The 13,669-nt window shown below is 34.2% G+C and overlaps 1 protein-coding gene across 2 annotated transcripts in view; it reads left to right on the forward strand.

The window, feature by feature from the left end:
- The window catches only part of Ltn1 (E3 ubiquitin-protein ligase listerin), a 77,569-nt gene that overhangs the window by 33,194 nt on the left and 30,706 nt on the right, over positions 1-13,669 (forward strand). For both annotated transcript variants that reach the window (XM_068363373.1, XM_068363374.1), the window contains exons 6-11: positions 2,928-3,114; positions 3,432-3,605; positions 3,840-4,030; positions 7,134-7,266; positions 9,721-10,401; positions 11,662-11,896. In XM_068363373.1, the coding sequence (XP_068219474.1) occupies positions 2,928-3,114; positions 3,432-3,605; positions 3,840-4,030; positions 7,134-7,266; positions 9,721-10,401; positions 11,662-11,896 (1,601 nt within the window). The remainder of the gene's footprint in view (positions 1-2,927; positions 3,115-3,431; positions 3,606-3,839; positions 4,031-7,133; positions 7,267-9,720; positions 10,402-11,661; positions 11,897-13,669) is intronic.

A 13,669-nucleotide genomic window follows, 5' to 3' on the forward strand; every position in this document is an offset into this window, starting at 1 on the left:
AAGGCTACAGAAGCATGTTAGCTTCTGTTTTCAGGCATAGGGGTTTGGATCTTTCTAATAACAAAGATCTCCAAGACCTGCTTAAGTCTTTTGAGACTTCCAAGGAGCGTCATATTTCGACTCCTGCTTGGAACTTGGACGTGGTCCTACAGTTCCTTATGTCAGACAGGTTTGAACCATTAAATTCAGCCTCCCTGAAGGATCTTACCCTCAAGACACTTTTTTTGGTGAGCTTGGCTTCGGCTAAAAGGGTTAGTGAGATACATGCTTTTAGCAAGAACATCAGCTTCTCCACTAATAAAGCAGTATGCGCTCTTCAACTTGGTTTTTTGGCCAAGAATGAACTTCCGTCTCGTCCTTGGCCTAAATCATTAGAAATCCCCAGTCTTTCTGAGATTGTGGGGAATGAAGTTGAAAGAGTGCTGTGCCCCGTTAGAGCTCTTAAATTTTATTTATCCAGAACTAAACCGCTACGAGGGTGTTCAGAGGCTTTATGGTGCTCCGTTAAAAAACCCTCTTTGCCCATGTCTAAGAATGCGTGGTCTTATTTTATTAGACTTTTGATTCGGGAGGCATACTCTCATTTAAGTGAGAAGGATCGTAATTTACTTAAAGTCAAGGCTCATGAAGTTAGAGCGATAGCAACTTCAGTAGCGTTCAAGCAAAATAGATCCATTAAAAGTATTATGGACGCGACCTTTTGGAGAGGCAAGTCGGTATTCGCTTCATATTACTTGAAAGATGTCCAAACTCTTTATGAGGACTGCTACACACTGGGACCATTCGTAGCAGCGAGTGCAGTAGTGGGTGAAGGCTCTACCACTACATTCCCTTAATCCCAATATCCTTTTAATCTACTCTTGAAATTTTTAATCTTATTGTGGGTTGTACGGGAGACTAAGAAGTCTTTCGCAATCTTTTTGATTTGGCGGGTGGTCAAAATGTTGTTTCTTGAGAGCGCCCAGATTAAGGGTATTGATGAGGTCCTGTTATAGGGGTGTTCGCCCTGGATATAACAGCTCCTGGGAGTCTTTCAGCATCCTGAGTGGATGGCTGGGCTTCGTGAGGAAAGCGGACTAATGAGGCAGAGTAATCATCAGAGTCAGCTTCCTTACCAGGTACCTATACTTAAGTTTGTTTTTATGAAATATTTGTCAAAAACTCTTGAGCATATACGCCTTTATTGTTATAATACTGGTCTCTACCCACCACCATGGGTGTGAATCAGCTATTTATATATTCACCGGCTAAGTTTAATATTTAAAAATGATATTTTCATTATAAAATAAATTTTCGAATATACTTACCCGGTGAATATATAATATTAAAGGCCTTCCCTTCCTCCCCGATAGAGACCCTGCGGACTGAGAAGAACTGGAGTGGTTGAGAAGTATATGCGGTATCTGGCCGATAGTCGGCGCTGGTGGGCACACCCGCAACCTTCATGGCGATCGCTCGCGAGTTTTTTGGAATCTTTCGGGCCGTCGGAGACGTCAGCTATTTATATATTCACCGGGTAAGTATATTCAAAAATTTATTTTATAATGAAAATATAATTTTTCAGTATTAACAATAGATCCATTTTATCTTTAGCATTCTTTCATGATGGCTTTTTACTTCAGTACTCCCAGTATGTGCCTTTATTATCAAATCTTCCTTGCAAAGCATTAGTTTTTCTCAAGTTTTAAAGTTTTCTGTTTCCTTTATGTGATTGTTTTTTATTCTTGGTAGCAAGGTTGGGGAGTTGGTGCACAAAGTCCTTGACTCCAACTTTTCAAAATACAATACCTCTAATCCAATACTAACTTTATATAGGAAATCAGACTACTGTATATTTTCTATATTGAGTTTTTTTTTTTTTTTTTTTTTTTGTATTGAGTGATGCCTTACAATGTATAAGGTATTATGTCATTTGACAATGTGAATCCTCTGTCTACTTTTCAATACTAATTTGTTTAAATTTATTTTTAAAGGCTACGTGGCTGTATCATTTCTGAGCATATATTGGTGGTAAATTCTTATGCTTATTATGCTAATAATTTATGCCAGAGATTTGGCATATGGTTGAGATAGAGTAGAGTCACTTGGTAAAGCATTTTACTCAAGGAATATGGAATGACATTTCTCTAGTTAAAAATGTTTTATTTTCCAAATTTTTAGGTCATGCATAGGGCAAGCTTTTACTAACACTAGACTCTAATAATAAATTTCAAAGCCTTAGATAATACAGTTTATAGAGTATGTATGAAAATACTTTTTATTAATTTTTATTATAGTAAAAACCATTAACACGAAATATACTCCTGGTCTAACATTGGATGTATAAATTAATCCCCAAAACTCCAAAACTGCTTTTTTTTTATTCAGTACAATATTAAAAACTGATGCATAATGTAAAGTTTATCTGTACTGTATAATTAGATAGATGTAAGCATTATAATTCAATGATTGTTATTGTACAATCATTATGTATGCATTGAGTAAATAGCAGTCTCACAGAATATGGGCAACAAAGTGCTCCCCAATAGATGCGTCTAAGAGATTTATGGCACTCTAGACTCCTTAGCATCCTTACTTGTACCCATTGCTGTGTAGCATCTGCTCCTAGCTCTCCTTAGTCATCTGATTCTAAATAGCCTTCACTTATTGCCTCATTCAAATCAGTTTAGGCAAGTATTTTGACCATATCGAAGTATGCCAGATTGCAGAGACCTCATTATCTTAGGGAATCATTGTAATTTTACTGTAATTATACTCGTGTAAAAATGTAAGATTATCTGCTGGCTTGTATGGTAATAAACACTTGAATTAATTTGTTTAAAAAGATATGGTGTTATGTAAAATGCTTTTGTCATTACATGAAGTAGGGGCAACATACATATAGGGGCATTGCACTGTACAATTAAATAAATTATTGACTTTTTCAGAGTAACTGCTGAAGAAGACATGAAGAGTAAATACATACGTGTTTTGTCATGTTCACTCAATGGTCTTAGCCTTTTCCTCTCTACTACAGTCAAAATCACTTCTAAGAAAATTGAAGTAATTGCTGAAGTCAAACCTGTGCTGCAGAATCCTAAATTTTGGAAACTAGCAAAACATGAAAATCCTTTGGTAAGAATATAGAAATTTGCTCTTTGATTTTTAGAACTATTCAGATGTAATTGGTAAATAATATAGAACTAAAACACTACAGTTGTTTACAAATATTTTGATGTCGTATTTTGGTCATTGGTAGTACAAATTTTTCTTTCTTGTTAGATTTTCCATCTGTAATGAAACAACAATTTTTTTTCTTATTTGTTTGCATGCTAAAGTTTCTAAATACCAATTTTATTCAAGGTTTTCAATACTTGACTCTTTTGCGTACAAATTATTTTGAAGCTGCTTAGGATTATATCTTTCAATTTAGTAAAGTTGCATTTCCACAGGTTCGCAGTGCATGGTTTTCCCTCGTGAAAAACCTCTTTGAGTTTGATCATGAGCTAGTCCAAGATTCCAGAGGAGATTTAAGTAAAGCCATCCTTGCAGCCATAGATGATCATGATGGCTCAGTTTTGTCCCATGCTTGGGTGGCATTCCTACACCTTTGTGTAGCATACCCTGTAAGTATAAAATATAAAAGTTAGGCTGAAATTATTAAATCTGCTACTATGCTGCTTTCTTTTTTATTCAAATATTAACAGAAGTACACTACATTTTACATACTATGAATGGGTGACGGTGTTCTTTTTGGAAAACATAGACATTTTTTATTTTCAAATAAAGTATCTAAGTATAAAAATGAATCTCGCACAACATATTAGTCAAATTCATATATTTTTCAATTTACTCCTCAGGATATATGGACAGAGGCCGCAACTAGCAGGTCGGTAATTGGTCGTATATATTCTGTTTTACGTGATGGAGGAAGAGGATGTGCTACAGAACTATATCCTCAGCTGTTACCAGTTATCAGTCTTATTCCTGAAAAGGCAACAGATGATAAAAATACCTTCTATGTCGAGTTCTTTCGAGCATTCTCTAAAGGGTTGGTTAACAAATTTTATTACGGTAATCTTAGTTAGACATTTTATTTCATAAAATGTTTTGAAGTATTGTACTGTTATTGCAAACAGTAGATGTTCCTTCACATATACAAATCATCGTCCATTAATAGGAATATGACTTCAGCAAAGCTGGATCAGCTGTTGAAAACTTGACGAGGTAGTTATAACTACTGGTAGGTGGTTCTTAAGCCCTGACCACCTGTCATTTAGGCTAGCACTCACTTCCTGACTTCTTTCTTTCTTTTTTTTTTCTTTTTTTTTTATCATAATAATAATAATAATAATAATAATAATAATAATAATAATAATAATAATAATAATAATAATAATAATAAAAGCAAATGTGCTGTAGTGTTCAGGTAAACCTAGATCAACGTGATGAAAAGTATAATAATAGGAAGTAGTTTTTGGATAAAGCTGCAAATGTGTGACTGGTTGGTGGGCAAACCTGTCATTAATCTCATGATCATTGTGCCTTTTTTGCTGGGATGGCACAACTTTGAAGTCATCCCCTCCAAGTGCTTGGTTGTACGACAATACATATAACCTTGAGCAACATTGGTGCTCAATGAGTTGATGAAGGGTTTTTGTCACCATCAGGACTTATATGGGTGCTCTTACTGTGTTTTTCATGACTCCTATTTTACCCTGTGAAGGCCCTTAACGTCATTGCACCTGCTGACACAATCTTTGCTTCTTTGGTGTGTCCCCTCAGGCCTCTTCTTGTTTTATGAAAATTTTGTATCTCAACTCTTTATATAATCTTTTGTATCATCACAATTCTATATAACTATTTTATCATCACAATTCTCTATATCAGCTATTGTATGTCTAAATAGCTGATAAAACAGGAGGCTGAGTTGTTGAATATTATAGACTGTAGCAAATACTTGAAAGGATATGGAGAGCTCATGAAAAAGTGTGCAAAGGACAAAGACTGAAACACATTGAGCACTTACATAAGACATTTAGAAACCTAAGAAAGTACTGTACTTAGGGATTCAGAAGATCCCTTAGAATATTTGTTTGTTAGGGAAAATTTCTCCTAGAAATCCGACGTAAGGGTATGGTATCACGTCGCGACCAGAGAACTTACTGGCTCACGGGACCCAAGCGGACCTCGACCTAGCTCAAAGGCTACCCTCGGGGCACGTTCTCTCACTCCCGGGTTAGCCCTCCATAGAAAACGGGTATAGGGTATACTACACAAAACTCTGGTCGGTAGAGAGGAGATTACAGGTAACTCCTAAGAAAGTAGTTCTCGGTAAGTATGTTAGGAAAAATAAAAATTACTTAAAATTTTTGATATTTGCATGTAATTTTTACTGTATAGGGTACTTGTAGAAACAAATCAAAGATTTGTTTAGAGGCATTGAATGGGAGGAGGGTTTTAGACTTGAAGGTCGTCACTCATACCTTGTATCACCAGGTTGCACTGCTTACCCAATGATCTTCATTAGTACTTTTATGGCTATTGTAGCATTGTACTTAAATATTGTTGGTCTGTAAGGAGGAAAAGCCTGGAGACGACAAAGCTGCATTAAGTGAAGTAGTCTCTCCTTACTTTTGTGTAGAGAAGTCAAGGCAGGTTTGCCAGAAGGTATTGTAATTAGATCTTAGATATTCATGCTTTACCTAAAGCTTTGATACGTTGACCCATGGGAAGTTTTGACAAACCTTAAATTCAAGTTAATAAGCTTTTAAAGTTATTTTTACTGTGTCCTGTATTCAGCAAATTTTCTATCTTACTCCAAAGTTTTAACCATTAGTTACTTTAAACGCTTTTCTGCTAATGAAAATTATTCATTGAAAAAAGACTTAGGAATGTTTGCATGAATGGGTAGACATTGTACAGTAATTAATACTAGATAAAAGCCTTTCTTTCATTCAAAGAAGCAGGAAGTATTCAGTTTCATAAAAAAGTCGATGAGACTTATGGTACATTTATTGTGCGTTACTTTTTTAATGTATTTAGCACCCGTTTAAATGCTAAGAACAGTTGAATTCATCATCCTTATCTTTGGAAAATTTAGTATAAATTAGGAAATTATCACCGATGACAGATATACTCCTCACTTACTGTATATTATAATACAGTTAGTCTACTAATGAAAAAAAATATGATTCGCATACTTATGTTTTACGTATTTATTGTCTTTGTATATTTTCATCACATATTAAGGATTTAAGGTTCCAGATAATAATACTTTGGTAAATTTAGTTGGTAAATACACTACCAAAGTTTACAATGCTTTTGTCACTTTAGAGCGATACTGCTGGTAGTGTATGTTTTAACCAATATGCCTCCAATTGCATTGCTTTTTAATTTTTATTCACTTCTGTTGCTCACCTACTACTTGGTTGGAAACCTATAACTTCACTGTGCTCCAGTTTGAATGTCTGGCTTTAAAACAAATTCGTTACGATATCCTTACTAGAAAAAATGTCACACTGTGATCTGGTAACCTACAGTAGTTTTTGGATAAAGCTGCAAATATGTGACGGGTTGGTGGGCAAACCTGTCATTAATCTCATGATCATTGTGCCATTTTTGCTGGGATGGCACGACTTTGAAGTCATCCCCTCCCTATGCATCTCATAACAAGAATTATATGGTCTTTATTAACCTTGCTTGTTGACTGTATGGGTGGCTCCTTGAACAATCAGCCAATTGCCTAGTACAGGTTGTATTTGTTCAGTTCTGGTCTGTTAACCAATCTTTTTTTTAGCAATAAGGCATCATGTAGAATAATTCATATATACTGTACTACAAAGTATTAAAATTTGTATTGGAATTTTACGTTTAAATATGGTTTAGCTAATATGTGAAGATCAGTTATTAATAACTTTCAGTAAAAGGCAGTTACAGAATTAGTACAGTAATACTAGGAAATTTTTCAAAGGTATGATAAAATATTACTATTGCTGTACTTGAATAACTTGATGTCAATTTTATAATGTCTTGATATTTAATACTATAAGTAAGTTCCTGGTAGTTTAAAAGTTTTCATATTTGTTACTTTTCTTTAATGTAAAATTTACTTTTTTATCATTGCCACATTGCAAAAAATATTTTACTTGCAGGTTGTGTAAACCGAGAGTGACTGCCAGTGCGAGAGATCTGTCCGCTGGGATTAAGGCTTTGTTTGAGTGCCTTTTGTTTATTAGCAATAACAATACAGATGTTAATTTGTGGGAAACTCTGATCAGATATCAAGTAAGTTGTAGAGGATCTGAGGAATTGAAGATTTAGTATTTTTCTATAAATATTTGATTAATTTCTCCTTGCATGAATTGATATTTGTTTCTGGGCAAAGGTAAACCCTCTTTTTTAATAGTTAATAAGAGTATGATTTCAGTGTAGCTGGAACTCTGCTGTTAGGATTGTAACGAGGTGTTGGTACTGTAGTTATTGGCGGGTGGTTGGAAAGCCAGCACAATTGCAAAGTTAATATTTATAGGTGTATTGATAATGGTAGATTACAATTCTATCAGCATCCTTATTCCAGACATGTGTTTATGAACACTTAGATACCTTATTACCTTCCTAGATTCACCAGAGATAAGAACTAAGTCCCTCTTAATATCCGTACAGTAGGGTCTACAATTATGTGAGAATTTGGTCATTTTATGGCCTTGCATAAATGGAAAACTGCATATTTCGAAACAAATACTGTACAGTAATGGGAAAAATTTCATTCAAGCCTAGGCAAATGGCAACTTAACCATTAAAACGTTTTTACTAATTTTAAATACTTTCTAATATTAAATTGTTCTTATGAATAAATGAAATAATAAAAAGGTTTTAAAGTATTACTAACTTAAGAAAATTTGAAATTACACCTAAGATGGGTGTAATTACCGTATACAAGTATTTGAATTCGCATGCGAGACTACCTAAAATTAGGACAAATATTAATGAATTTAGGTCATATCTGTTGTAGCGTATAAGACAACTGGTTAATTACAAAACCATCTGTGTATAGGCTAGCTAAATAAAGTCAATTTTATATCATGCTTTTTCTAAACACACCACCTAAAATGGAAACCACTGTTTCGTTCGTTTCATTGTCGGTCATAACAAAGAAACGAATGCATTTACACATCTGTGTACAGTATACAGTAGGTTAGTTTTTGCCGCAACAGATATCCACTAAGTAATGATTTTGTTATTACTAAAATTGTTCCTTTATCCTTAGAAGTTCAAAATAAATCAAATTAAGGCAATTTTATATCATGCTTTCCCTAAACACATCACCGGAAACAGAAACCGTTCATTTTTTTACATTTTGTCGCCAATTGTATCAAACAAACGAACGTATTTACATATCCAAGTATTAAGTAATGATATTAAAAATATTTTACTTGCCGTATTCATAAAGATTCCAATATACGTTGCAAAACAAAAGACATTTTCTTTTTGATTAGTCAACAGTAAAAACTACCGCTAAGGACAGTATGATAATTTACGATATTCTACAGTAAACTGTTGCGAAGTATAATAATTGTACAGTACACTTCATTTTCAAAATATTTTTACTAACAAATTATAAGTCAGTTTAAATTCACATCAACATGTACCCACATCAATTACGAAACCACCAGAAAAAATGAAGAAAGAACTAGACTAGTTTTGAATTAAAAGTTATAGAACAATTGTGTTTGTTAATGCATGATTGATGACAGAAGATGTTGTGAGATTGGAGGAAGTGATGATAACTTTAATCATGATCAATTTTTAACGAAAAAGGAATATTATGGTAATCTAAATGTTATTACTACTGTCATTAACGCTACCATCAAAATTATCTAAAGGTTAGAGAAAGATAAAGATTGAGGTTGCTGAGAACGTAACTACAACTTGATGTTTACATTTTCTCAGGTGGACTTGCATAGAAAAGAGTTGATTTCATTGTTGACATCGATTTCTTCCTCAAATAGGCTATTTATTATGAAATTATGCCAATAAAATAGGTAGATATGGTTTTGTTATATTTATTATTGGTTACCATGCCTAGGCCTACGCTAGCCTACCAATGATTGGAAAGACAATAGTAGGTTTGATACGTTTTGTGGCAGGTGACTCAGACTTTGAATGGCTTCTGATTTACAGAATGTTTATTGTTGAGAAAAACCAACTGCCTAAATGGGGAATCACACAATTCAACATTCACAATTTGGGACTACTGTATAAGGTTGTGTTAATTCTGTATGCTAGGGTAATTTTAATTTGATTCAACATGGGTAATCAAGCAGATAAATTGTTCAGTAATCGAATATTGTATAGAACCAAATACAGTATTAATGCAAGTTGATATATACATAGATTGATTAGATAATCAATGTTTATTACTGTATTACATAATTATACACCATGTACAGCATGTTGGTAATTATAAGTAACCAAGCTGGAAATTCAATATGAATTTTTGTTAATCAAATACAGCTTCCTTGCTTTTAATACAAACATTAGCAGATCTATGGAAATGTTAGCAGATCACTCTTAAAAAGTCATACAATTTGGCTTGTTTGCGAGAAAATGCTAGAAGACCTGTTGCGGGTTTTAGTTAACAGATTTATTAGCATCTTCATTGTGGTATAATAATTTATTTGTTTCCTGCATTATATGCTATATGAAATATGTGGGGTTCATTCCTTTTCTCTTTTTCAGATGGTTGGTCTTCTTCAACTCTCATTTACTGACATGCCACAACTTGGTAGCTCAAATTTGTACCGGGAAATTGCGGAAATACTACGTACTTGGGCTTGGAAAGCCCACTCTGATGTTTGTGTGAAATCTTTGAATAATTTAACAGAGCTATTTTGGAATATGTTTATTCCAGAGTGTCAGAGTATTTTATATCAGTGCTCTGAACCTCAAATAGGCAAAATTAAGGATTTCTTTACTGTTCTGAGGACTCCATTATCAAAATTCAGCTCAAAAAGGGAAGGTGTTAAATTTGCAGATGAAAACAAGAGTACTGTCTTATCAGAAGATATAAAAAATCAAAAGACAGACCAAGAAAAAGTGTTTTTGGAGTTGACCAGCCAATGTTTATCACCTTTAATCTATTCCTGTTACAACTTTTACCAAACTGAAAACAGTCACACCATATATAAAGTATTTGCCATTCTTCTGTCCTCCTTCCCATCACCAGCAGTCTATGCTGCATTACTAGGTGGGGCAGATACAGTGAAATACATAGAAATTGAAGTAGTTCTTCAGACCATTGTCATCCCCAAAATGGAAGTTTATAATGCTGAACTAATCCAGTCAACAATGGACATTTTCATGAGTTTATACTCTTTAATGGAACCAGATAAACAGAGACAGATATTGAAGAATTGCAAGGTAAGTTACTGTTTATCAATCTTAATTAATTTTTATTTGTTTATGAAAGTTAGTTTAACTCTTTTTTTTTTTTTTTTCAAGTTTACCAGAAGTAACTAAAATTCTGGAGTGTTTGTTTGGCTTTTTTTTTTTTTTTTTTTTTTTTTTTTTTTTTTTTTTTTTTTTTTTTTTTTTTTTTTTTTAAATATGCTGTGATGCAGGAGAATTTATTATTAGAATATTCACGTAGGTCAAAATTTGATGGTCATTTTAATTTTTCCCTATTATCAAGCACAGTATGTTGTTATATATCACCACCTCCAGGGTTTGTATGTTAGTTATGTTCAATATTTATACTGATGAAATTATTTGTAATATTTTGGATATTTTTTAATTTTTTTGAATTTCCTTATTTTTGTCTTTTAAGGAAGTTTAATTCCAAGTATTTCCTGCTAATATAGATTTTAATAAGTCATTGTTTGTAAATTTCCAATCACAGTACTGTACTTGGTACCAAAACACTTGAGAATAACAAGTAATTAAAATGTTTTTGGAACTGCTCACTAAGAATGATTTTTGTCATTGAGGGATATAGGTATATTATTACTTAGCAAAAAGAAAAAAAAAGATGAATAAATAAATAAGTAAGCAAATCATGTAGGAACTTTTGACTGGAAGACTCTAAAAACTAGAAAATTAGCTCTCTGAGGGAAATGGTAACCCTCAAGAAAATGGGAGACTATTATATGCCATCTTAAGAATTGACCACACACATGTAATGTTAACTTTTCAGGGGATGGTCAATCCCATCTATTTTTTCGAAGATTAACTTAGTCCTCTGTAACTATAATCCACTTTTGTGTCCCTTTCTTGTGGACTTGGAAAAAAACTGAAATTCTTTAGATGCAAGCTATTTTTTTTCAATAGGATTTCCTTCTCCTGTACAATGGTTGAAAATCAAAATTGGCCTTAAATTTTTATGATTGCATCTGGGTGCTGTATTTTAGATGGCTTGGTGAAGTTGTAAATACAGTGCTTTAGTACCTTTTACTTTATATATCAGTACAGTCTGATCACCAAGACAAGTTAATACAGTAGTTTTCATTTAAGTAAATAGTACAGAATGTGAAACTTCAGGTGTGTTCTAAAGTTTTTCTATATTTAAAAACCTATTTAACAGTACAGTTTAACTTTTATGAGCTACCCAAGGTAGATTTGAATAAGTTTACTTGCATTTTAGTAGAACTATTAATGTAAGTTTTATCAATTTCCATCAAACAGTTGAACATGTCTGTTGGAGCACTCCGTCTTCTAGTTGAAAATATGACAGAGCGAAAGGAAACTGATGCCGTAGCTGCAGCTTGGCTTTTGTCATCAGAATTGGGAAGTTCACTTGTTAAACTAGCTGATGTTCTTTGCTGTCCAAAGCATGCAAAAGAAGAAAGTCAGCGAACTGCTCAGCACGATGAACTTGTTGCACTTTTCAATTTTGTTCTTAGAAATGGAAATAAGAAAGGTAGGTATTGGATAGTTATTTTGATTGGTGGCTATTATAAGATGTTAAATTTTTTAAAGGGATTTATTCAGAAGTTATATAGTATATGAATTTACACATGGTACTAATTCTTGTTGTTCTGTGTCTAGTAATGTAGGTATTTTTAAAGATCAGGTTATAACTGTGGGAATATTTTTAGGCAATATTCCTTATTTTGTGCCAGATATTTTCGCGGTCCCTGTCATCACCATCATACGAGTACAATATTCTCATGTATCTTGTGCAATTTCTACTTGAAAAAAGTTTGGTGAAGCTTCATATCTCCCCCTGTCCCGCTACCTCCATCTACTTTGTCTGTGACTAAATATTTCTGACCCCTTCCTGTCACATCCTAATTATCTCGTTTTCATACTCGGCCTTTTTCACAGCTTACACCATAACTTTCTATAAGTGACTGATGGATTGAATACATTATCATTGTTCTTACTCTTCATATCCCCTCTTAAAACTTAAATAACTGCTCAATGACTGTCATGTAAAGGTTATAGGTGGTGTAGCTTAAGTTTTAACAGTAGATTGCAAATCACTGGCATTCAGTGACCAGACAATAGATCATCTCTTGACATTACCATTTATTGATTTGGGAATCATCAAGTCAGAATTTGGCATAGCGTAATCAGTTTTTGAAATGAACAAGAAGTTGAATTATTTATATTTGCTTTACCACGAGCTCATTACTATCATTTACCCTCCTAGTAGTAAATATTTTACAAGAATGTAGGTATTATCATCAGTTAAAAGAGGTGAAAACTGTCTCCTACAATTAGTGTGATTTCTCTGGGAATGGTACATACATACATATACCAAGGCACTTCCCCCAATTTTTGGGGGTAGCCGACATCAACAAATGAAACGAAACAAAAAGGGGACTTTTCAATATTAAACTTACCCGATAATCATGTAGCTGTCAACTCTGTTGCCCGACAGAATTCTATGGAGGGATACGCCAGCTATCACAATACTAGAAGGGGGTGTACTCACCAGCGCCACCTGTGGCCAGGTACTATAGTACTTCTTGTTGACACCTCCTCAATTTTTCCTCTGTCGTGCTTCCGGCAAGACGTTCTGGGATACGCTTATGATCTTGGAGTATTTTCACGGCTTTTGGTGAAGTATTTCTCTCAGATTTCGGCTGTCGCTTTACTGGAAAACTTCTATATTAGCTTAGATAGCTATTATTTAGTCCTGATTAACGGTTAACGATCTTTTGCTTGATTTGGAATCCCCACTTGGCTAACTCTTTTGATTCAAGATGTCTGACGTTTCACAAGCCCCAACCCATAGACGATGTAGGTCTTGTAATAGGCGTATTCCGAAGGCCTCGGTAGATCCTCACACCGCTTGTTCTGACTGTAGGGAAAGGCCCTGTCAGTTAGAAGATCGATGTGAGGAATGCGCCGGACTTTCGGAACTTGATTTTGTCCGACTTCTTAAGTATTCAACCAAGTTAGAGAGAGAGAGAGTTAGGAGGAGTTCTTCTCACTCTTCACTTTTTTCCTCACCTCATGATCCCCTACCTTTTCCTCCCCCTGTAGTGGCTACCCCCGAACCTACTATTTGCCCTCAACCTGATATGTCTGTTGTTTTGCGTGCCATTCAGGCTTTAGGTGACAAAGTAGAGTCAGTGGTTAGTGATCATAAGTCTCTTATGGCCGAAGTCAAGGAACTTAAGGTCAAGAGTGCAGTGGGTGGTATTAGTGCCAGTGCTGTGACGAGTGCTAGTGTCAGTGCAGT

The sequence above is a fragment of the Palaemon carinicauda genome, chromosome 40, assembly GCF_036898095.1.
Source record: "Palaemon carinicauda isolate YSFRI2023 chromosome 40, ASM3689809v2, whole genome shotgun sequence".
NCBI lineage: Eukaryota > Metazoa > Arthropoda > Malacostraca > Decapoda > Palaemonidae > Palaemon > Palaemon carinicauda.